Source organism: Pecten maximus, chromosome 1 (assembly GCF_902652985.1).
Source record: "Pecten maximus chromosome 1, xPecMax1.1, whole genome shotgun sequence".
In the NCBI taxonomy this organism is placed as follows: Eukaryota; Metazoa; Mollusca; class Bivalvia; order Pectinida; family Pectinidae; genus Pecten; species Pecten maximus.
Genome location: NC_047015.1, coordinates 17,462,931 through 17,485,883, shown reverse-complemented (window position 1 = coordinate 17,485,883; position 22,953 = coordinate 17,462,931). Strand labels below are relative to the sequence as shown.

The 22,953-nt window shown below is 40.8% G+C and overlaps 1 protein-coding gene across 7 annotated transcripts in view; it reads left to right on the top strand.

Annotated features, from left to right (window-relative positions):
• The window catches only part of LOC117326600 (cadherin EGF LAG seven-pass G-type receptor 1-like), a 73,452-nt gene that overhangs the window by 32,566 nt on the left and 17,933 nt on the right, over positions 1–22,953 (top strand). For all 7 annotated transcript variants that reach the window (XM_033883391.1, XM_033883384.1, XM_033883369.1 and 4 more), the window contains exons 11-18: positions 5,257–5,464; positions 5,672–5,821; positions 6,140–6,209; positions 6,393–6,510; positions 8,889–8,938; positions 19,369–19,492; positions 19,816–19,925; positions 21,518–21,617. In XM_033883391.1, the coding sequence (XP_033739282.1) occupies positions 5,257–5,464; positions 5,672–5,821; positions 6,140–6,209; positions 6,393–6,510; positions 8,889–8,938; positions 19,369–19,492; positions 19,816–19,925; positions 21,518–21,617 (930 nt within the window). The remainder of the gene's footprint in view (positions 1–5,256; positions 5,465–5,671; positions 5,822–6,139; positions 6,210–6,392; positions 6,511–8,888; positions 8,939–19,368; positions 19,493–19,815; positions 19,926–21,517; positions 21,618–22,953) is intronic.

Below are 22,953 nucleotides of genomic sequence, written 5' to 3'. Positions count from 1 at the left end.
AGAGATATAGTCAGAGTAATTAAAATTCTACAGAGATATAGTCAGAGTAATTAAAATTCTACAGAGATGTAGTCAGAGTAATTAAAGTTCTACACAGATATAGTCAGAGTAATTAAAAATTCTACAGAGATGTAGTCAGAGTAATTAAAGTTCTACAGAGATATAGTCAGAGTAATTAAAATTCTACAGAGATATAGTCAGAGTAATTAAAATTCTACAGAGATATAGTCAGAGTAATTAAAATTCTACAGAGATGTAGTCAGAGTAATTAAAAATTCTACAGAGATGTAGTCAGAGTAATTAAAGTTCTACAGAGATATAGTCAGAGTAATTAAAAATCTACAGAGATATAGTCAGAGTAATTAAAACTCTACAGAGATATAGTCAGAGTAATTAAAATTCTACAGAGATGTAGTCAGAGTAATTAAAAATTCTACAGAGATGTAGTCAGAGTACTTAAAGTTTTACATAGATATATAGTCAGAGTAATTAAAATTCTACAGAGGTATAGTCAGAGTAATTAAAAATCTACAGAGATATAGTCAGAGTACTTAAAAGTCTACAGAGATATAGTCAGAGTAATTAAAAATCTACAGAGATATAGTCAGAGTAATTAAAATTCTACCGAAATATAGTCAGAGTAATTAAAATTCTACAGAGATATAGTCAGAGTACTTAAAGTTCTACACAGATATAGTCAGAGTAATTAAAAATTCTACAGAGATGTAGTCAGAGTAATTAAAGTTCTACAGAGATATAGTCAGAGTACTTAAAATTCTACAGAGATATAGTCAGAGTAATTAAAAATCTACAGAGATATAGTCAGAGTAATTAAAAATCTACAGAGATATAGTCAGAGTAATTAAAATTCTACAGAGATATAGTCAGAGTAATTAAAAATCTACAGAGATATAGTCAGAGTAATTAAAAATCTACAGATGTATGATCAGTGTTACAGGTTTGTTGTTAAAATTCTACAGAGGTATATAGTCAGAGTAATTAAAACTCTACAGATGTATGATCAGTGTTGTGTTGCTCTAAAAAGATATGGTCAGTGTAATTAAAATTCTGCTGTGTTGACAATGAAGTTGAATAAATACAGTCTTGGTGCGTATCATGTCGGGGTATCGGGCCAACCATCACTGTACCGTTGAAAAGTTTTTCCTTTTTAAGAACGTGGATTCTTCTTATTATTAATTTCATTATTATTGCCTTTATTTTGTTCAAAATGAAGAGCATGACATAATAATATTCAAATCACATATATGTTAAAGAAAAAACAAATGATAAAGATTAATGAACATAGAATATATATACACTTGGTAAACATTAATGGTAGTTTATTAGTTTAAGTTTGATAATGAACAGAACTATAGATTACTTTGCTAGAAGCTAGCATTGAATAGCACCGTACAAGTCAAGCATACGTTTTACTTGATATATTGTATTCAGCGTAAACTGATCTAGTATACGTGTTTCCACTTGAAAGGTCATAGGGCCTCCCAAGTAAAATGTAACTTATATATATTCTAGCAATGAATGCAAAAATGACATTTATATTCAATATCTGAAATAGATAAATAGCACACCACAATTTGCCATTAATAGATTGTGTTTGTGAGTTTATGAACCCAACTTTGTAGTATATCCTAATGTGGCAACATTCATCTTACTCTTAGATCTCTAGATATGTCTTTCTTCCTGTCATTCTTCTTTGCTTTTTTTCTTTATGATCATTATAAGTATACTGTGTCGCTATCACGATCTTGGAAATATATATCTGTGGAGAGGGCTTTTATAAGTTGTTAAAAATAAACAATAAAATACGTTCAAATTAATCAACAGTTTCAAAATGCATGGTTCCCAATATCAGTATAAAAAATATCCACAATAATGGCATAAAGATTTTGAATTTACATTTCGAATAGAAACAATGAACTTTGTTAAGAAATGTACCGTCATCTAATTGATACTTTTTAAGTGTTCCGACCATATCTGGTATATAACCATTTTGAATACATTCATTTATTTCATACAAAAACATCTTAGAATAAAAAAAATAGCGTTAAATTACCTTCTTTTCATTCTACACACCCTACCTAGAAACAAATGTTTTTGATATCTATGTATGGTTGAATAGATGTCCATCCATGTAAGGAGGTACACATATCTGTTCTTGTTCTTTTATCAAGACCTTGGATTGACTTTAAAATGAAATGTTGGGTTCTTTCTAATATCAATATCTCAGTATTTGAAAGTATCCAGATTTCGTTTTCGTATAGTGAACAAGGATAGACTTTTGACTTCTATAATCTTAGCAGTTAATAGGTTAAGAGTGATGTAACAGAGCCATAGTACCACATTTTGATCCATTACAAGCCTGTTTTTTCCTTTCAATGAACTTATGTCTAGAATGTAACACGACACCGAGACGAATAACAATTCACAACTGTGCATCATGTTTTGTAGGCTCGTAACGTTAACACTAGTGCTTACCAAACATTTACAGTTTTGTGTAGTCTCTTTGCTTCTCCCCATCCACAGTTTTCAACTTCACTCAACAGCTCAATAGAATAAAACGAAGCCATCAATAAAGACTAAGTATATTTTACCGATGGAGATATTACACCATTAAACATTACAGAACTTTCTACGTCTGTATAAATATATACAAAATATTCCTCAGAATATTCCATAATTTACCTGTGAGGTCAATGCCATATAATCTAAGAGACCGTCGTTCCAAACGGTGTCGAATGCTTTTTAGCTATCTAAAACGGACATATAAATCAGAACTATTTTCCATATTATAATTAACATATTCCTGTATATTAAACGCTGTACAAAGACTACATACATTCTTCTGGTATGCTGACAGTTGCTTGTTAGGAAACACATCATAATCAATTATATTGTTGATTCTATTCGCAATAGTCATACCGACAAAAGGCGATATTCCTCTATAACTGTTTGGCTCTTCTTTCGGCTTTCTCTGACCTTAATGTATGGTTACTATAATGCCTTGTTTCCGATTTCGAGGAATATATTCATATTTTACACCAAATTTGAATGGATTCTGTATATATGGTCAATCACAGATCGCCCTGCACATTTTACTATGTTTATTTACAAGACCTTCATGCCGACCTACTTTATTTGTCTTTATATTTTTACAGATAAGTTTGATTTCATTTGACGTAAAAGCATTATATAAAACATGTCTTTTTCTTTTCTTTGATTTCGTTGCGAAAAAAAACCCCCATCAGACTATTCCACATCATGGTCTTTAAATAGATTTTGAAAGTCTACATTGTAAAGACCAACCTCTCAAAATGCTGTCGGTATCTCTTAAAATGTCCCCTTCGTATCTCAGTTCGGTTTGTTTGACTTTTGGCTTTCTGTTTTTGCTTTTGAAGAGCTGCCAAAAGACGTTCTGATCTAATTCCCACTATTTATCAATTTCAGGAAATTTATTTTTGATGTAAGATTCAAAAGATTTGCGGTGTTGTCGTCGAAATTATCTTTTACACTCTTTATGTTCAGTAAATCGTTTACTTCCCTTATGCTTTCCGAATTGTATCCAAGTAACTCGTGTTTGTGTCATTTCAGTACGTAGCACTGTTAGAGTTATATATATATATTAATGTTATCCTGTTGATTGTATCAGCTGATCTATATAAGTGTTTGCCCGTAAAGTGAACTCCCCTTTATCTCCTCAAATGCCCAAGATGTTCCCAAATAAGTATTATCCCCTCAATGCCTGTCTAATTTCGCCTTCATTGACTTGATTTCTGATCTGTGTTAGCCAATACTACTAATCCTTGAAGATACTTGTCTGTCCAAGTAAATGAAGAACTAGCAGCCCCTCGGTGACCTTTCATTCTGTTCTGTGTTACCTACCGATGAACAATATCCATTATATTGGCTAATTTCTGTTGACCGTTATAATCAAACGTTGTCTTTGTTTTCATGAAGGCCTTGTTATCGGGGATGTGCGTAAAAATCAAACGTGACTGCTTGATGTGCTGTTTATGTAAATACAAATAGGTTCGTGTAGTCATGCATTAAATAGGATAGGTTCACGCGGAAAACAAATACATTGTATACATACTAAAAGCTGTTTCAGTGGAAATCAATATTATTATATGATTATACAACTATTTACAGCTGCTGGGTGGGACGCAAAGCATGCATTTAAAATAACGCAATTTCTTTGAACACGGCTTGATTAAGTAAATCTAAGGCAGACAGCCTAACACTGTTATCTGTACCGTTAGCCAGCACTGAACAGTGACGAAAGTATCACATACCGTATTATAGCATAAACGCCGCCTTATAATATCACAAACCTACAGGGTATCCACAAATACCCATTCCTGTAATGTATTTTAGATGTTTTGACTGAATAAAACTGAGATATTTGGTCAAAACGTCTGTGCTAAATCAGCGCTTTGGTCCTCAATAAAACATTATGGTATTTGGTCATGACTTCAGGGTTAAATCAGCGCTTTAGTCCTAATATGTCCTCAGCAATAAAACAGTCTGGTCTTTGGTCATGACGTCAGAGTTTAATCAGTGCTTTAGTCCTTACATGTCCTCCACAATAGAACAGTCTGCTCTTTGGTCATGAAGTCAAAATTAAATTTGCTCTTGAGATTTAAAGCATCCTCCTCACTGAATCAGTATGGTATTTGGTAATGACGTCCGGGTTATAACGACGCTTTAATTCAAATGTATCCTCTCACTTGAAAAGTCTTGTCTTCGGACATGACGACAGAGGTAAACTAGCGCTTTAATGTGATAATATTATCTCAATATAGCTTTTACAACTGGTGACAATTTAGTTATGTAAGAGTGGATAATGATAATAACAATCTGCTGAGCAGTCAACTGCGCCAGATATACATGTAAGTTGATGCTAGACGAAGTCCTCTCTCAGCTGTGCCCTTTACATTCACCTGCGGACAGGATACTTTAGCATTACCCAAAGTGGTGCAATTTATATTCGGTTTTGGAAAGCATTTTGGCAACGAACATATGCCTTAGAAGCAACACTATCTACACACATAATTTAGCTTAGCATGTTATTGAACGTTTGTGGCGTCTTTCATTCTATTATTCCTACGGTCGCTATCGTTGTCATTATATCGAGAGAGAATCGAGAACAGTTATGGTGCATTGCGCCTTGGAATATGTAATTTTAGACAGTTACTTGAAAATTGCACTGATACGCTAAATTGTTTCTGTTATGTTTAGGTAATCATTCGGACGGTTGACAACCTGTTGTCACGAAGAAATGACGTAGGCTGGAACGCTACCAAACCGGCCGGTGTGGAGGGTGACAATCTGCTCAGCGCTCTGGAGGCATTCGCTAGGACCGTGGCCAAGACCATACAGTACAATATCCATATAGGCACGGTAGATGTCAACGACGCCTCCATTTTCGAGGCCAGAGGCAACATCGGTATGAGCATTTCGTATGCGGGAATGCTTACGTAACACGAGACATATATTTAACTTATGTGGACTGATATGAACATAGACCTGTAATAACCTAGGTGCTTACGTGTAAAATAATGCCCATCATAACGCTAACGTTTACTGCTTGTATATAAATAATATTAACGACATTTCTATATTTATGGATTACTGTAATACAATTTCATTCCAGAATTTAAAGTTGACGTGCAAGAATCGAGTCTATTTCGGGGATATACCTACCCTTCCAGTCTTGACAAGAAAATGATGGAAACCCCCAACAATATTGGAGAGATACGGTTACCAGATATTTTAAAGACGCAGAACGCTTCGTCTATACCTGGTAGGATACAATGTTACAATGACAATTATATACTTAGATATCAGGCGTTCTGCAGAAAGTAAAGTTGCAGTTTGCTTTTAAATGGAACGCACATGAAGAATTTGAATATAAAACACAATTTAAAGCACGCTCTTTGATACCATATATCAAACCTATCTATTTCACTGTGTGAGACACTTGGTTATCATACTGACTGTATATTGTATATGTGGCATATTTAATATTTAAACATTTCCGTTTAGCTGATTACAGAACTAAAACAACTATGTGTGGTTTCCTCAGTATTCTATTATATCGTATTATTTGTTTTTATTCCAGGCTTTATTTTGACTGCCAGTTTTCGCTTCAAACATCTTGCCATGTACCTGCCAAATCACGATCTCTTAACGTAAGTGGCAATTTGGTGACGTAAGAAGAAAAAAATGTATATGGACGTTGAATACTGTCATTCATTAAAACTAATAAACAAACCCTTGTAATTAATATCGACTGTTAGATAGTGATAATGTAGTCATGGTATTATTGATATATGACTATATACTGTTAATGTGGACATTGGCTTATCTTTCAGGAAAAGTAAGGAGGACAATGTGAACACTCCTATAATTGCCCTGTATGTGTTTGCCGGCGAGGCCCCCTTCGTCCACAATCTGTCATCCCCTATAGTGTTCAAACTACCATTCCTTGACGTAAGTATATTATATACAGTCGGCTCCAGGGCTCATAACAACCATTCCTACCCGTAGATATACACTATATATATAGACGGCTCCAGGTCTCATACCCACCATTCCTACCCGTAGGTATACACTATCTATATATAGACGGCTCCAGGTCTCATACCCACCATTCCTACCCGTAGGTATACACTATCTATATACAGTCGGCTCCAGGGCTCATAACAACCATTCCTACCCGTAGATATAACTATATATATAGACGGCTCCAGGTCTCATACCCACCATTCCTACCCGTAGGTATACACTATATATAGACGGCTCCAGGGCTCATACCCACCATTCCTACCCGTAGATATAACTATATATATATGTAGTCGGCTCCAGGTCTCATACCCACCATTCCTACCCGTAGATATAACTATATATATAGACGGCTCCAGGGCTCATACCCACCATTCCTACCCGTAGGTATACACTATATATATATATAGACGGCTCCAGGGCTCATACCCACCATTCCTACCCGTAGGTATACACTATATATATATATATATAGACGGCTCCAGGGCTCATACCCACCATTCCTACCCGTAGGTATACACTATATATATAGACGGCTCCAGGGCTCATACCCACCATTCCTACCCGTAGGTATACACTATATATATATAGACGGCTCCAGGGCTCAGACCCACCATTCCTACCCATAGGTATACACTATATATATATAGACGGCTCCAGGGCTCATACCCACCATTCCTACCCATAGGTATACACTATCTATATATAGACAGCTCCAGGGCTCATACCCACCATTCCTACCCGTAGATATAACTATATATATAGACGGCTCCAGGTCTCATACCCACCATTCCTACCCGTAGGTATACACTATATATATACGGCTCCAGGGCTCATACCCACCATTCCTACCCATAGGTATACACTATCTATATATAGACGGCTCCAGGGCTCATACCCACCATTCCTACCCATGGGCATACACTATATATATATGGACGGCCAAAGCATTAGGACAGGAAAAATGCACGACCAGACCGGGGTTTGAACTCCGGACCTCCGAACACTAGCCGGATGCTCTACCAATTGAGCTACCTGGGCGCCGGCGTTCATCCCAGTCCAGTTTCGCTACATTCCTCCCTCCTACACATGTTGTTTTGTTCCTATACAAAGAATATGTCAATGGCTCCAGTGCTGATGCTGTCGTTTTTAGACGTATCAATTAGTTGGGTTTTTTAATGTGTTTAAACCACCATTTCTGGACTTACGTATACCGTAAGGATTTGTTGCACCCTTTATAGTGTCCAAGCCACAGAGGTAAGTATACGGCCATCGACCCATGTATTATGTATATGTTCGTTATATTGGCCTCCTGATCTAATAAATGAAACACTATTGATTGTAACTAAACGTAAATATTGATCGACTGCAGGTCGTGTTCTCTTCCGAAGCATGTGTTGGTACCTCCGAAGAGTCTGTTAAGTGTTATACAATGTCTTAACACCAGTGCTCGTGATACTCGCCATAAACCCAGACACAGGTGTACTAAATGCTGTACCCAATAGTGTTAAACTGTCGAAATCTATAATTAATGATATAGAATGGAAACATTGTATTCTGGCACTGTAAGTTTCTTAGAATAAACTCAGAAAATTGGCTCGAGAAGTGGGGTGGCCCGGGAAGTGGGATGGTCCGGGAAGAGGGGTGGTCCGATAAGTGGGGTGGTCCGGGAAGTGAGGAGGTCCGGGAAGTGAGGTGGTCCGGGAAGTGGGTTGGTACGGGAAGTGGGGTGGCCCGGGAAGAGGGTAGGCTTGGGAAGTGGGTTGACTCGGGAAGTGAGGTGGTCCGGGAAGTGGGGTGGCCCGGGAAGTGGGTAGGCTTGGGAAGTGGGGTGGCCCGGGAAGTGGGTAGGCTCTGGAAGTGAGGTGGTCCGGGAAGTGGGATGGTCCCGGAAGTGGAGTGGCTCGGGAAGTGGGTGGTCCGGGAAGTGAGGAGGTCCGGGAAGTGAGGTGGTCCGGGAAGTGGGTTGGTACGGGAAGTGGGGTGGCCCGGGAAGTGGGTAGGCTCTGGAAGTGAGGTGGTCCGGGAAGTGGGATGGTCCCGGAAGTGGGGTGGCTCGGGAAGTGGGTGGTCCGGGAAGTGAGGAGGTCCGGGAAGTGAGGTGGTCCGGGAAGTGGGTTGGTACGGGAAGTGGGGTGGCCCGGGAAGTGGGTAGGCTTGAGAAGTGGGGTGGCCCGGGAAGTGGGGTGGCTGGAGAGGGCGAAGGAAATGCTGACTGAAGAAACTAGATAGAATTTGGGCCGATGTTAACGTGGAGACAACCACATCTCTCTGTTTCTAAAAATATACATTTTTTCCTGTTTCAGACATTCAACATATCAAATCCGGAATGTGTTCGTATTAGACACAATTCAATGTGAGTAGCAAGTTAAATGTTAACACAACTCATGTTCTCTTAATTAATGATACATTAAAACCTACTAATGACGAGCACAACGGCTCAGGAGTAAGATACGAAACCTGGTAGTAGTACTTATGTTTGGTGATAGTATTAGTGTCTGGTGTTAGTACGAGTGTCTGGTGTTAGTACGAGTGTCTGGTGTTAGTACGAGTGTCTGGTGTTAGTACGAGTGTCTGGTGGTAGTGTTAGTGTCTGGTGGTAGTATTAGTGTCTGGTGATAGTATTAGTGTCTGGTGTTAGTACTAGTGTCTGGTGGTAGTATTAGTGTCTGGTGGTAGTATTAGTGTCTGGTGTTAGTACGAGTGTCTAGTGGTAGTACGAGTGTCTGGTGTTAGTACGAGTGTCTGATGGTAGTACGAGTGTCTGGTGGTAGTATTAGTGTCTGGTGGTAGTACGAGTGTCTGGTGTTAGTACGAGTGTCTGGTGGTAGTATTAGTATCTGATGGTAGTACGAGTGTCTGGTGTTAGTACGAGTGTCTGATGGTAGTACTAGTGTCTGATGGTAGTACTCAGTGTCTTGTGGTAGTATTAGTGTCTGGTGTTAGTACGAGTGTCTGGTGGTAGTACGAGTGTCTGATGGTAGTACGAGTGTCTGGTGTTAGTACTAGTGTCTGATGGTAGTACTAGTGTCTGATGGTAGTACGAGTGTCTGGTGGTAGTACTAGTGTCTGATGGTAGTACTAGTGTCTGATGGTAGTACTAGTGTCTGATGTTAGTGCTAGTGTCTGATGGTAGTACTAGTGTCTGATGGTAGTACTAGTGTCTGATGTTAGTACGAGTGTCTGATGGTAGTACGAGTGTCTGGTGTTAGTACGAGTGTCTGGTGGTAGTATTAGTGTCTGATGGTAGTACGAGTGTCTGGTGGTAGTATTAGTGTCTGGTGGTAGTACGAGTGTCTGGTGGTAGTATTAGTGTCTGGTGGTAGTACGAGTGTCTGGTGGTAGTACGAGTGTCTGGTGTTAGTACGAGTGTCTGATGGTAGTACTAGTGTCTGGTGGTAGTACGAGTGTCTGGTGTTAGTACGAGTGTCTGGTGGTAGTATTAGTGTCTGATGGTAGTACGAGTGTCTGGTGTTAGTACGAGTGTCTGGTGGTAGTACGAGTGTCTGGTGTTAGTACGAGTGTCTGATGGTAGTACTAGTGTCTGGTGGTAGTATTAGTGTCTGGTGGTAGTATTAGTGTCTGGTGTTAGTACGAGTGTCTGGTGTTAGTACGAGTGTCTGGTGTTAGTACTAGTGTCTGGTGGTAGTATTAGTGTCTGGTGGTAGTATTAGTGTCTGGTGTTAGTACGAGTGTCTGGTGTTAGTACGAGTGTCTGGTGGTAGTACGAGTGTCTGGTGTTAGTACTAGTGTCTGGTGGTAGTATTAGTGTCTGATGGTAGTACGAGTGTCTGGTGATAGTATTAGTGTGTAGTGGTAGTATTGGTGTCTGGTGATAGTATTAGTGTTTGGTGGTAGTACTAGTGTCTTGTGGTAGTACTAGTGTCTTGTGGTAGTACTAGTGTCTGATGGTAGTACGAGTGTCTTGTGGTAGTATTAGTGTCTGGTGGTAGTACGAGTGTCTGGTGGTAGTATTAGTGTCTGGTGTTAGTACGAGTGTCTGGTGGTAGTACGAGTGTCTGGTGTTAGTACGAGTGTCTGGTGGTAGTATTAGTGTCTGGTGGTAGTATTAGTGTCTGGTGTTAGTACGAGTGTCTGGTGGTAGTACGAGTGTCTGATGGTAGTACGAGTGTCTGGTGGTAGTATTAGTGTCTGGTGGTAGTACGAGTGTCTGGTGGTAGTACGAGTGTCTGTTGTTAGTACTAGTGTCTGGTGGTAGTATTAGTGTCTGGTGTTAGTACGAGTGTCTGGTGGTAGTACGAGTGTCTGATGGTAGTACGAGTGTCTGGTGGTAGTACTAGTGTCTGATGGTAGTATTAGTGTCTGGTGGTAGTACGAGTGTCTGGTGTTAGTACGAGTGTCTGGTGGTAGTACGAGTGTCTGGTGTTAGTACGAGTGTCTGATGGTAGTACTAGTGTCTGGTGGTAGTATTAGTGTCTGGTGATAGTATTAGTGTCTGGTGGTAGTATTAGTGTCTGGTGGTAGTACGAGTGTCTGGTGTTAGTACGAGTGTCTGATGGTAGTACGAGTGTCTGGTGGTAGTATTAGTGTCTGGTGGTAGTACGAGTGTCTGGTGTTAGTACGAGTGTCTGATGGTAGTACGAGTGTCTGGTGTTAGTACGAGTGTCTGATGGTAGTATTAGTGTCTGATGGTAGTACGAGTGTCTGGTGGTAGTATTAGTGTCTGATGGTAGTACGAGTGTCTGGTGGTAGTACTAGTGTCTGGTGTTAGTACGAGTGTCTGGTGGTAGTATTAGTGTCTGATGGTAGTACGAGTGTCTGGTGGTAGTATTAGTGTCTGGTGGTAGTACGAGTGTCTGGTGGTAGTATTAGTGTCTGGTGGTAGTACGAGTGTCTGGTGGTAGTACGAGTGTCTGGTGTTAGTACGAGTGTCTGATGGTAGTACTAGTGTCTGGTGGTAGTACGAGTGTCTGGTGTTAGTACGAGTGTCTGGTGGTAGTATTAGTGTCTGATGGTAGTACGAGTGTCTGGTGTTAGTACGAGTGTCTGGTGGTAGTACGAGTGTCTGGTGTTAGTACGAGTGTCTGATGGTAGTACTAGTGTCTGGTGGTAGTATTAGTGTCTGATGGTAGTACGAGTGTCTGGTGGTAGTATTAGTGTCTGGTGGTAGTACGAGTGTCTGGTGGTAGTATTAGTGTCTGGTGGTAGTACGAGTGTCTGGTGTTAGTACGAGTGTCTGATGGTAGTACTAGTGTCTGATGGTAGTACTAGTGTCTGATGGTAGTACGAGTGTCTGGTGGTAGTATTAGTGTCTGATGGTAGTACGAGTGTCTGGTGGTAGTATTAGTGTCTGGTGGTAGTACGAGTGTCTGGTGGTAGTATTAGTGTCTGGTGGTAGTACGAGTGTCTGGTGGTAGTACGAGTGTCTGGTGTTAGTACGAGTGTCTGATGGTAGTACTAGTGTCTGGTGGTAGTACGAGTGTCTGGTGTTAGTACGAGTGTCTGGTGGTAGTATTAGTGTCTGATGGTAGTACGAGTGTCTGGTGTTAGTACGAGTGTCTGGTGGTAGTACGAGTGTCTGGTGTTAGTACGAGTGTCTGATGGTAGTACTAGTGTCTGGTGGTAGTATTAGTGTCTGGTGTTAGTATTAGTGTCTGGTGTTAGTACGAGTGTCTGGTGTTAGTACGAGTGTCTGTTGGTAGTACGAGTGTCTGGTGTTAGTACTAATGTCTGGTGGTAGTATTAGTGTCTGGTGGTAGTATTAGTGTCTGGTGTTAGTACGAGTGTCTGGTGTTAGTACGAGTGTCTGGTGGTAGTACGAGTGTCTGGTGTTAGTACTAGTGTCTGGTGGTAGTATTAGTGTCTGATGGTAGTACGAGTGTCTGGTGATAGTATTAGTGTGTAGTGGTAGTATTGGTGTCTGGTGATAGTATTAGTGTTTGGTGGTAGTACTAGTGTCTTGTGGTAGTACGAGTGTCTGGTGGTAGTACTAGTGTCTTGTGGTAGTACTAGTGTCTGATGGTAGTACGGGTGTCTTGTGGTAGTATTAGTGTCTGGTGGTAGTACGAGTGTCTGGTGGTAGTATTAGTGTCTGGTGTTAGTACGAGTGTCTGGTGGTAGTACGAGTGTCTGGTGTTAGTACGAGTGTCTGGTTGTAGTATTAGTGTCTGGTGGTAGTATTAGTGTCTGGTGTTAGTACGAGTGTCTGGTGGTAGTACGAGTGTCTGATAGTAGTACGAGTGTCTGGTGGTAGTATTAGTGTCTGGTGGTAGTACGAGTGTCTGGTGGTAGTACGAGTGTCTGTTGTTAGTACTAGTGTCTGGTGGTAGTATTAGTGTCTGGTGTTAGTACGAGTGTCTGGTGGTAGTACGAGTGTCTGATGGTAGTACGAGTGTCTGGTGGTAGTACTAGTGTCTGATGGTAGTACGAGTGTCTGGTGTTAGTACGAGTGTCTGATGGTAGTACTAGTGTCTGGTGGTAGTATTAGTGTCTGGTGGTAGTACGAGTGTCTGGTGGTAGTATTAGTGTCTGGTGGTAGTACGAGTGTCTGGTGGTAGTACGAGTGTCTGATGGTAGTACGAGTGTCTGGTGGTAGTACTAGTGTCTGATGGTAGTATTAGTGTCTGATGGTAGTACTAGTGTCTGGTGTTAGTACGAGTGTCTGGTGTTAGTACGAGTGTCTGGTGGTAGTACGAGTGTCTGGTGTTAGTACGAGTGTCTGATGGTAGTACTAGTGTCTGGTGGTAGTATTAGTGTCTGGTGGTAGTATTAGTGTCTGGTGGTAGTATTAGTGTTTGGTGGTAGTACTAGTGTCTTGTGGTAGTACGAGTGTCTGGTGGTAGTATTAGTGTCTGGTGGTAGTATTAGTGTCTGGTGGTAGTACGAGTGTCTGGTGGTAGTACGAGTGTCTGGTGTTAGTACGAGTGTCTGATGGTAGTACGAGTGTCTGGTGTTAGTACGAGTGTCTGGTGGTAGTACGAGTGTCTGGTGTTAGTACGAGTGTTTGATGGTAGTACTAGTGTCTGGTGGTAGTATTAGTGTCTGGTGGTAGTATTAGTGTCTGGTGGTAGTATTAGTGTCTGGTGGTAGTATTAGTGTCTGGTGTTAGTACGAGTGTCTGATGGTAGTACGAGTGTCTGGTGGTAGTACTAGTGTCTGATGGTAGTACGAGTGTCTGATGGTAGTACTAGTGTCTTGTGGTAGTACGAGTGTCTGATGGTAGTACGAGTGTCTGATGGTAGTATTAGTGTCTGATGGTAGTACTAGTGTCTGATGGTAGTATTAGTGTCTGGTGGTAGTACGAGTGTCTGATGGTAGTACGAGTGTCTGGTGTTAGTACGAGTGTCTGGTGGTAGTACTAGTGTCTGGTGTTAGTACGAGTGTCTGGTGGAAGTACGAGTGTCTGGTGTTAGTACGAGTGTCTGATGGTAGTACGAGTGTCTGGTGGTAGTATTAGTGTCTGGTGGTAGTATTAGTGTCTGGTGGTAGTATTAGTGTCTGATGGTAGTATTAGTGTCTGATGGTAGTACGAGTGTCTGGTGGTAGTACTAGTGTCTGGTGTTAGTACGAGTGTCTGATGGTAGTACGAGTGTCTGGTGGTAGTACGAGTGTCTGATGGTAGTACGAGTGTCTGATGGTAGTACGAGTGTCTGGTGTTAGTACGAGTGTCTGATGGTAGTACGAGTGTCTGGTGGTAGTATTAGTGTCTGGTGGTAGTACGAGTGTCTGATGGTAGTACGAGTGTCTGGTGGTAGTACGAGTGTCTGATGGTAGTACGAGTGTCTGATGGTAGTACTAGTGTCTGGTGGTAGTACGAGTGTCTGATGGTAGTACGAGTGTCTGGTGGTAGTACGAGTGTCTGGTGTTAGTACGAGTGTCTGATGGTAGTATTAGTGTCTGGTGGTAGTACGAGTGTCTGATGGTAGTACGAGTGTCTGGTGTTAGTACGAGTGTCTGATGGTAGTACGAGTGTCTGGTGGTAGTATTAGTGTCTGATGGTAGTACTAGTGTCTGGTGGTAGTACGAGTGTCTGATGGTAGTACTAGTGTCTGGTGGTAGTACGAGTGTCTGATGGTAGTACGAGTGTCTGGTGGTAGTATTAGTGTCTGGTGTTAGTACGAGTGTCTGATGGTAGTACGAGTGTCTGGTGGTAGTACGAGTGTCTGGTGTTAGTACGAGTGTCTGATGGTAGTACGAGTGTCTGATGGTAGTATTAGTGTCTGATGGTAGTACGAGTGTCTGGTGTTAGTACGAGTGTCTGATGGTAGTATTAGTGTCTGATGGTAGTACGAGTGCCTGGTGTTAGTACGAGTGTCTGATGGTAGTACTAGTGTCTGATGGTAGTACTAGTGTCTGGTGTTAGTACGAGTGTCTGGTGTTAGTACGAGTGTCTGATGGTAGTATTAGTGTCTGGTGGTAGTACGAGTGTCTGATGGTAGTACGAGTGTCTGATGGTAGTATTAGTGTCTGGTGTTAGTACGAGTGTCTGATGGTAGTATTAGTGTCTGGTGGTAGTACGAGTATCTGATGGTAGTACGAGTGTCTGATGGTAGTATTAGTGTCTGGTGTTAGTACGAGTGTCTGATGGTAGTATTAGTGTCTGGTGTTAGTACGAGTGTCTGGTGGTAGTACGAGTGTCTGGTGTTAGTACGAGTGTCTGATGGTAGTATTAGTGTCTGGTGGTAGTACGAGTGTCTGATGGTAGTATTAGTGTCTGGTGGTAGTACGAGTGTCTGGTGGTAGTACGAGTGTCTGGTGGTAGTACGAGTGTCTGATGGTAGTACGAGTGTCTGGTGTTAGTACGAGTGTCTGGTGGTAGTACGAGTGTCTGATGGTAGTACGAGTGTCTGATGGTAGTACGAGTGTCTGATGATAGTATTAGTGTCTGGTGGTAGTACGAGTGTCTGATGGTAGTACGAGTGTCTGGTGGTAGTACGAGTGTCTGGTGTTAGTACGAGTGTCTGGTGGTAGTACGAGTGTCTGATGGTAGTACGAGTGTCTGATGGTAGTACGAGTGTCTGGTGTTAGTACGAGTGTCTGATGGTAGTACGAGTGTCTGATGGTAGTACTAGTGTCTGGTGGTAGTACGAGTGTCTGATGGTAGTACGAGTGTCTGGTGTTAGTACGAGTGTCTGATGGTAGTATTAGTGTCTGATGGTAGTACGAGTGCCTGGTGTTAGTACGAGTGTCTGATGGTAGTACTAGTGTCTGATGGTAGTACTAGTGTCTGGTGTTAGTACGAGTGTCTGGTGTTAGTACGAGTGTCTGGTGTTAGTACGAGTGTCTGATGGTAGTATTAGTGTCTGGTGGTAGTACGAGTGTCTGATGGTAGTACGAGTGTCTGATGGTAGTATTAGTGTCTGGTGTTAGTACGAGTGTCTGATGGTAGTATTAGTGTCTGGTGGTAGTACGAGTGTCTGATGGTAGTACGAGTGTCTGATGGTAGTATTAGTGTCTGGTGTTAGTACGAGTGTCTGATGGTAGTATTAGTGTCTGGTGTTAGTACGAGTGTCTGGTGGTAGTACGAGTGTCTGGTGTTAGTACGAGTGTCTGATGGTAGTATTAGTGTCTGGTGGTAGTACGAGTGTCTGATGGTAGTATTAGTGTCTGTGGTGGTAGTAGAGTGTCTGGTGGTAGTACGAGTGTCTGGTGGTAGTATTGGTGTCTGGTGGTAGTACGAGTGTCTGGTGGTAGTACGAGTGTCTGATGGTAGTACGAGTGTCTGGTGGTAGTACGAGTGTCTGGATGATAGTATTAGTGTCTGGTGGTAGTACGAGGTCTGATGTTAGTACGAGTGTCTGGTGGTAGTACGAGTGTCTGGTGTTAGTACGAGTGTCTGATGGTAGTACGAGTGTCTGATGGTAGTATCGAGTGTCTGATGGTTAGTACGAGTGTCTGGTGTTAGTACGAGTGTCTGGTGGTAGTACGAGTGTCTGGTGTTAGTACTAGTGTCTGGTGGTAGTACGAGTGTCTGATGGTGTTAGTACGAGTGTCTGATGGTATACGAGTGTTCTGTGGGAGTATAGTATTAGTGGTAGTAGCTAGTGCTGGTGGTTAGTACGAGTGTCTGATGGTAGTACGAGTGTCTGGTGGTAGTACGAGTGTCTGATGGTAGTACGAGTTGTCTGATGGTTAGTACTAGTGTCTTGTGGTAGTACGAGTGTCTGATGGTAGTACGAATGTCTGGTGGTAGTACGAGTGTCTGGTGTTAGTACGAGTGGTCTGATGTAGTACGAGTGTCTGGATGGTAGTACTTAGTGTCTGATGGTAGTAACTAGTGTCTGGTGGTAGTACGAGTGTTCTGTGTGTAGTAAGAGTGTCTGATGGTAGTACGAGTGTCTGGTGGTAGTACGAGTGTCTGGTGTTAGTACGAGTGTCTGATGGTAGTACGAGTGTCTGATGGTAGTATTAGTGTCTGATTGGTAGTACGAGTGTCTGATGGTAGTATTAGTGTCTGATGGTAGTACGAGTGTCTGGTGGTAGTACGAGTGTCTGATGGTAGTATTAGTGTCTGGTGGTAGTACGAGTGTCTGATGGTAGTATTAGTGTCTGATGGTAGTACGAGTGTCTGATGGTAGTACGAGTGTCTGATGGTAGTACGAGTGTCTGGTGGTAGTACGAGTGTCTGATGGTAGTACGAGTGTCTGGTGGTAGTACGAGTGTCTGATGGTAGTACGAGTGGTGTGGTAGTACGAGTGTCTGATGGTAGTACGAGTGTCTGGTGGTAGTACTAGTGTCTGATGGTAGTACGAGTGTCTGGTGGTAGTACTAGTGTCTGGTGGTAGTACGAGTGTCTGGTGTTAGTACGAGTGTCTGATGGTAGTACGAGTGTCTGATGGTAGTACGAGTGTCTGGTGGTAGTACTAGTGTCTGATGGTAGTACGAGTGTCTGATGGTAGTACTAGTGTCTTGTGGTAGTACGAGTGTCTGATGGTAGTACGAGTGTCTGATGGTAGTATGAGTGTCTGATGGAGTAGATAGTGTCTGGTGTAGTACGAGGTGGATCTGTGTTAGTACGAGTGTCTGGTGGTAGTATTATGTCTGAGTGGATAGGTCTGTGGTAGTACGAGTGTCTGGTGGTAGTATAGTGTCGATGGTGTATAGTCTGTCTTGTTAGTGTGCTGTGGTAGTACGAGTGTCTGATGGTAGTATTAGTGTCTGGTGGTAGTACGAGTGTCTGATGGTAGTACGGAGTGTCTGGGGTAGTAGAGTGTTGGGTAGTACGAGTGTCTGATGGTGTAGTATTAGGTGTCTGGTGGTAGTACGAGTGTCTGATGGGTAGTACGAGTGTCTGATGGTTAGTATAGTGTCTGGTGTTAGTACGAGTGTCTGATGGTTATTAAGTGTCTGGTGTGTAGTACGAGTGTCTGGTGGTAGTACGAGTGTCTGGTGTTAGTACGAGTGTCTGATGGTAGTATAGTGTCTGGTGGTAGTACGATGTTGTGGTGTAGTAGTAGTGTGCTGGTGTGTTAGTACGAGTGTCTGATGGTGACAGTGTCTGTGTGGTAGTACGGGAGTGTGTTCTGTGGTAGTACGAGTGTCTGGTGGTTAGTAGGTTTGATTTGTCGATGTCTTAGTAACGAGTGTCAGATGGTAGTACAGTGTCTGATGATAGTATAGTGTCTGGTGGTAGTACAGAGTGTCTGGGTAGTAAGATGTCTGGTGAAGATATAGTGTTTAGTGTTGGTATACGTGTAGTACGAGTGTCTGATGTAGTACGAGTTTGGTTAGCTGAGTGTTGGGAGTACGAGTGTCGATGAGTATATAGCGAGTTCTGTGTGTAGAGGGTCATAGGTGTCTAGTATACGTGTTACGAGTTGTAGTGTAGTACGATGGAGTATTTGGTGTCGGTGTTACGTCTATGCTTTGTTAGTAAATGTCTGTGTACGATTTGTGATCAGTTCTATACATTTGGTGTTAATGGTGTAGAGTTCTGATGTAAAATGTTGAAGTAGTATAGAGTGTCTATGGTGGCTGTTTAGTTCTGTTGTAGATTCTTGGTAATGTCTAGTGTACACGGGTTATAAGATCTATGTTAGTAAGAGTAGTATAGTGTCCATGGTGTACAGTGTCTATGGTATACGTTATTTCTTTATAAGTAGTGCTTTGTAGACGAGTGTCTTAGTAGAAAAGTGTCTTGTTAGTACAGTGAATGAGTATACAATGGGTTTGTATAAGACGTCTATGGTCATTATGTTATAATTTGTTTATACTTCTGAAATATTTAGTAACACGGTAGATTATATGTTATAGAGGTCGTGTAGTCGAGGTGGTGATGAGTGTCTGGGAGAGGTTCGGTTGTGGTAGATCTTTGGTGTAGAATTAGTCCGAGTGTCTAGGTGGTAGTCGGGTTGATGGTAGTACGAGTGTCTGATGGTAGTACGAGTGTCTGGTGTTAGTCCGAGTGTCTGGTGGTAGTACGAGTGTCTGGTGGTAGTGTTTGTGTTTGGCTATAGTGGTAGTGTTTGGTGTTAGTATTAGTGTCTGGAAATGGGACGATTTGTCGATGCAGCAATTTTAAAGGTAGAGATTGATTTAAACTTTGAATATATAATGTCTTCCTCCCCACATTTTATATGCTGTTGATAATCTCTGTCACAAGAACGCTAAACGAAAATATACGGAGATGGCACCAAGTGAAACACAAACTCTAAGTATCACCATTTCTAAATACGGAAACGATACAGTGAAAATGTATACTTGAAGTGTAACAAATAGATATAAATGTATAAATGAAGTATGAAATGAAAATCATTATGTCTGATTAATTTGTTTTTACTTTGGAAATTATTTCAAATCACATCAACACGAGTCATTGTCTTATAGATCCGCTGAGTGGCGCTGGCTGCGAAATGATTGTCATCTCATTTGGCAGGACGGTATCTCGGCCCTTTGTGGCTGTTCCATCCCTGGTGTCTACGCCATTACTACAGACATGTACAACGACCACGTAAGTGTGACGTCACGGACGTTTCAGGATCAGCCAATCGATATGTACCCGTCTACGACTAAAATTTTAAGTAATTCTTTCCAACAAAAACATTATTGGTTTGATCATTCATCTTATTTTTTTAACATTTTCTATGTTAATATTTAATTTTCGTATAGATTTCTGAACTGAAAACTGTTAGCATAAAAGTAATAACAATGTGACTTTGAAGTCCACGGACAATGGCACATTGCTTACCTAGTCTGTTTCGTTGCTTGGTAATAGCTGTACAGGGTATCCACAGCCCACTAGGGTTTATATAATATAAAGAACCTCTGTTTCAGTGGGACAAGGGAGAAAAACGTCCAATACTGATGAATGCCGCGTCCTACATTGGTTGTGCACTGTCCGCCCTATTGTGCCTTGCGACGTTAGCTATCCATCTTTACTGCAAGTAAGATGTCTTTGATGTAACGTACTAGAAAAAATAAGTGTAATGCAATGTGTTCACTGTGGGTGTATGAAACATGACGGCTTTGACCTTCAAGTGGTACATGTACATGTGCGACACATTACAACAGAAGAATAAACACATTGGGTTATTTTGTAATTATAGACTCTATATTCATTTATTGTTATGGCATATATTTTATTTCCTATAATGATAAATGAATTACAGTAACAACAGAAATGAATTAAGTATCAATCAGACAAAATCCCTATTTAGAGAGACCTCACCTCAATTGTAAAATAATCTTAATGCAAGTCACTTACACTGCAGCATAGTAATGAACGCAGGCCTCTTACACTGCAGTAAAGTAATGAACGCAAGTCACTTACACTGCAGCATAGCAATGAACGCAAGCCACTTACACTGCAGTAAAGTAATGAACGCAAGTCACTTACACTGCAGCAAAGTAATGAACGAAAGTCACTTACACTGCAGCATAGTAATGAACGCAAGTCACTTACACTGCAGCATAGTAATGAACGCAGGCCTCTTACACTGCAGTAAAGTAATGAACGCAAGTCACTTACACTGCAGTAAAGTAATGAACGCAAGTCACTTACACTGCAGCAAAGTAATGAACGAAAGTCACTTACACTGCAGCATAGTAATGAACGCAAGTCACTTACACTGCAGCAAAGTAATGAACGCAAGTCACTTACACTGCAGTATAGTAATAAACGCAAGTCACTTACACTGCAGTATAGTAATGGACGCAAGTCACTTACACTGCAGTATAGTAATGAACGCAAGCCACTTACACTGCAGTATAGTAATGAACGCAAGTCACTTACACTGCAGTATAGTAATGAATGCAAGTCACTTACACTGCAGTATAGTAATGAACGCAAGCCACTTACACTGCAGTATAGTAATGAACGCAAGTCACTTACACTGCAGCAAAGTAATGAACGAAAGTCACTTACACTGCAGCATAGTTATGAACGTAAGTCACTTACACTGCAGCATAGTAATGAACACAAGTCACTTACACTGCAGCATAGTAATGAACGCAAGTCACTTACACTGCAGCAAAGTAATGAACGCAAGTCACTTACACTGCAGCGTAGTAATGAACGCAAGTCACTTACACTGCAGCATAGTAATGAACGCAGGCCTCTTACGCTGCTACATAGAAATTAACGCAAACCACTTGCACTGAACAATATAGTAATATACGCAACAAAACCGCAAGCTATGTATCCTCTTTGATGGATGTTTGATGATGTAGATTACATCGTTGATGTTCTGGTTTACATTTAGCTATATTTTCAATGAAATAGGTGTACATTAAGATGAATTGGTGCTGTACTGGTTTTTATTAAGACAAATGTATATGTGACTCGCGAGCGTCTTGTTGGTTACACGTTGGCATCCTTGTATGCATGTAAGACATATATGTTACTGTAGTTCTTGTACCTGTAATTGCTCTATATTGATAATGCATTTTTATTTATTTAATTCTGTTTTGCATCTTGTTTTCAGAAAATCGTCTGCCACAGCTACAAATATAACAGGGTTTTTTTCTACTTTTTCAGAACATCGTCTGCCATAGCTTCGCTTCATAAAAATCTAGCGTTATCGATTTTCTTCAGTCAGATCGTATTCATGATAGGAATAGATCGATATGAAAATCAAGTAAGTACAAAACACACGGCTCCAAAACGAGCTTACGGCGCCCCCTCCACAAGGACGCCAGTCGGCCACTTATACTGTATTGATTCCAACTATAGTAAAATCAAACTATTACATTAAATTACATTGGTATAATTGGCTCTAAACCCATTAAGTGACAGTGTTCAAGCCAAAAATCTAACTGAAAATAAAATTAATCCAAGTGACTCTGTTAATGTTATTGTGCACTACAGCGTGTTTGTTAGATGTTTACAGTCTCAATTCTTTGTGTTTTACGTTGTTACAGTCTGCATTTTAACATTAGCTTCATTTGTATGTTATATCATGTAGGTGACTTATACAACATTATATCATGTATGTGATTTGTACATCGTTTTATCATGTATGAAAATTGTACAACATTACATCAGGAATGTGACTTGTACAACATTACATCATGTTTATGACTTGTACAACATTACATCATGTATGTGACTTGTACAACATTACATCAGGAATGTGACTTGTACAACGTTATATCATGTTTATGACTTGTACAACTTTACATCCTGTTTGTGACTTGTACAGTATTACATCCTGTTTGTGACTTGTACATTACATCCTGTTTATGACTTGTACAATATTACATCAGGTATGTGACTTGTACAACATTACATCAGGAATGTGACTTATACAATATTACATCAGGAATGTGACTTGTACATTACATCCTGTTTATGACTTGTACAACATTACATCCTGTTTATGACTTGTACAACATTACATCCTGTTTGTGACTTGTACAACATTACATCAGGTATGTGACTTGTACATTACATCCTGTTTATGAATTGTACAATATTACATTAGGTATGTGACTTAACATTACATCCTCTTTGTGACTTGTACAACATTACATCCTATATGGGACATGCAAGTCTTTGTATAACATATCATGATGTATGTAAATTTGAAGGCTTTTAAACATTACATCCCACATTATACGTATACGTTACAATGTGATCGTAAAATAATCAATTCGTTAACTTTGGTGTGTGTTACAATGTGTACGTGAGGTAGGTAATCACTTGGTAATGATTGATGTACGTTACAATAATCACTTTGTAATATTTTGTGTACCTTACAATGTGTACGTGAGGTAATCCCTTGGTAATATTTTGTGTACCTTACAATATGCACGTGAGGTAATCCCTTGGTAATATTTTATGTACCTTACAATGTGTACGTGAGGTAATCCCTTGGTAATATTTTATGTACCTTACAATTTGTACGGGAGGTAATCCCTTGGTATTATTTTGTGTACCTTACAATGTGTACGTGAGGTAATCCCTTGGTAATA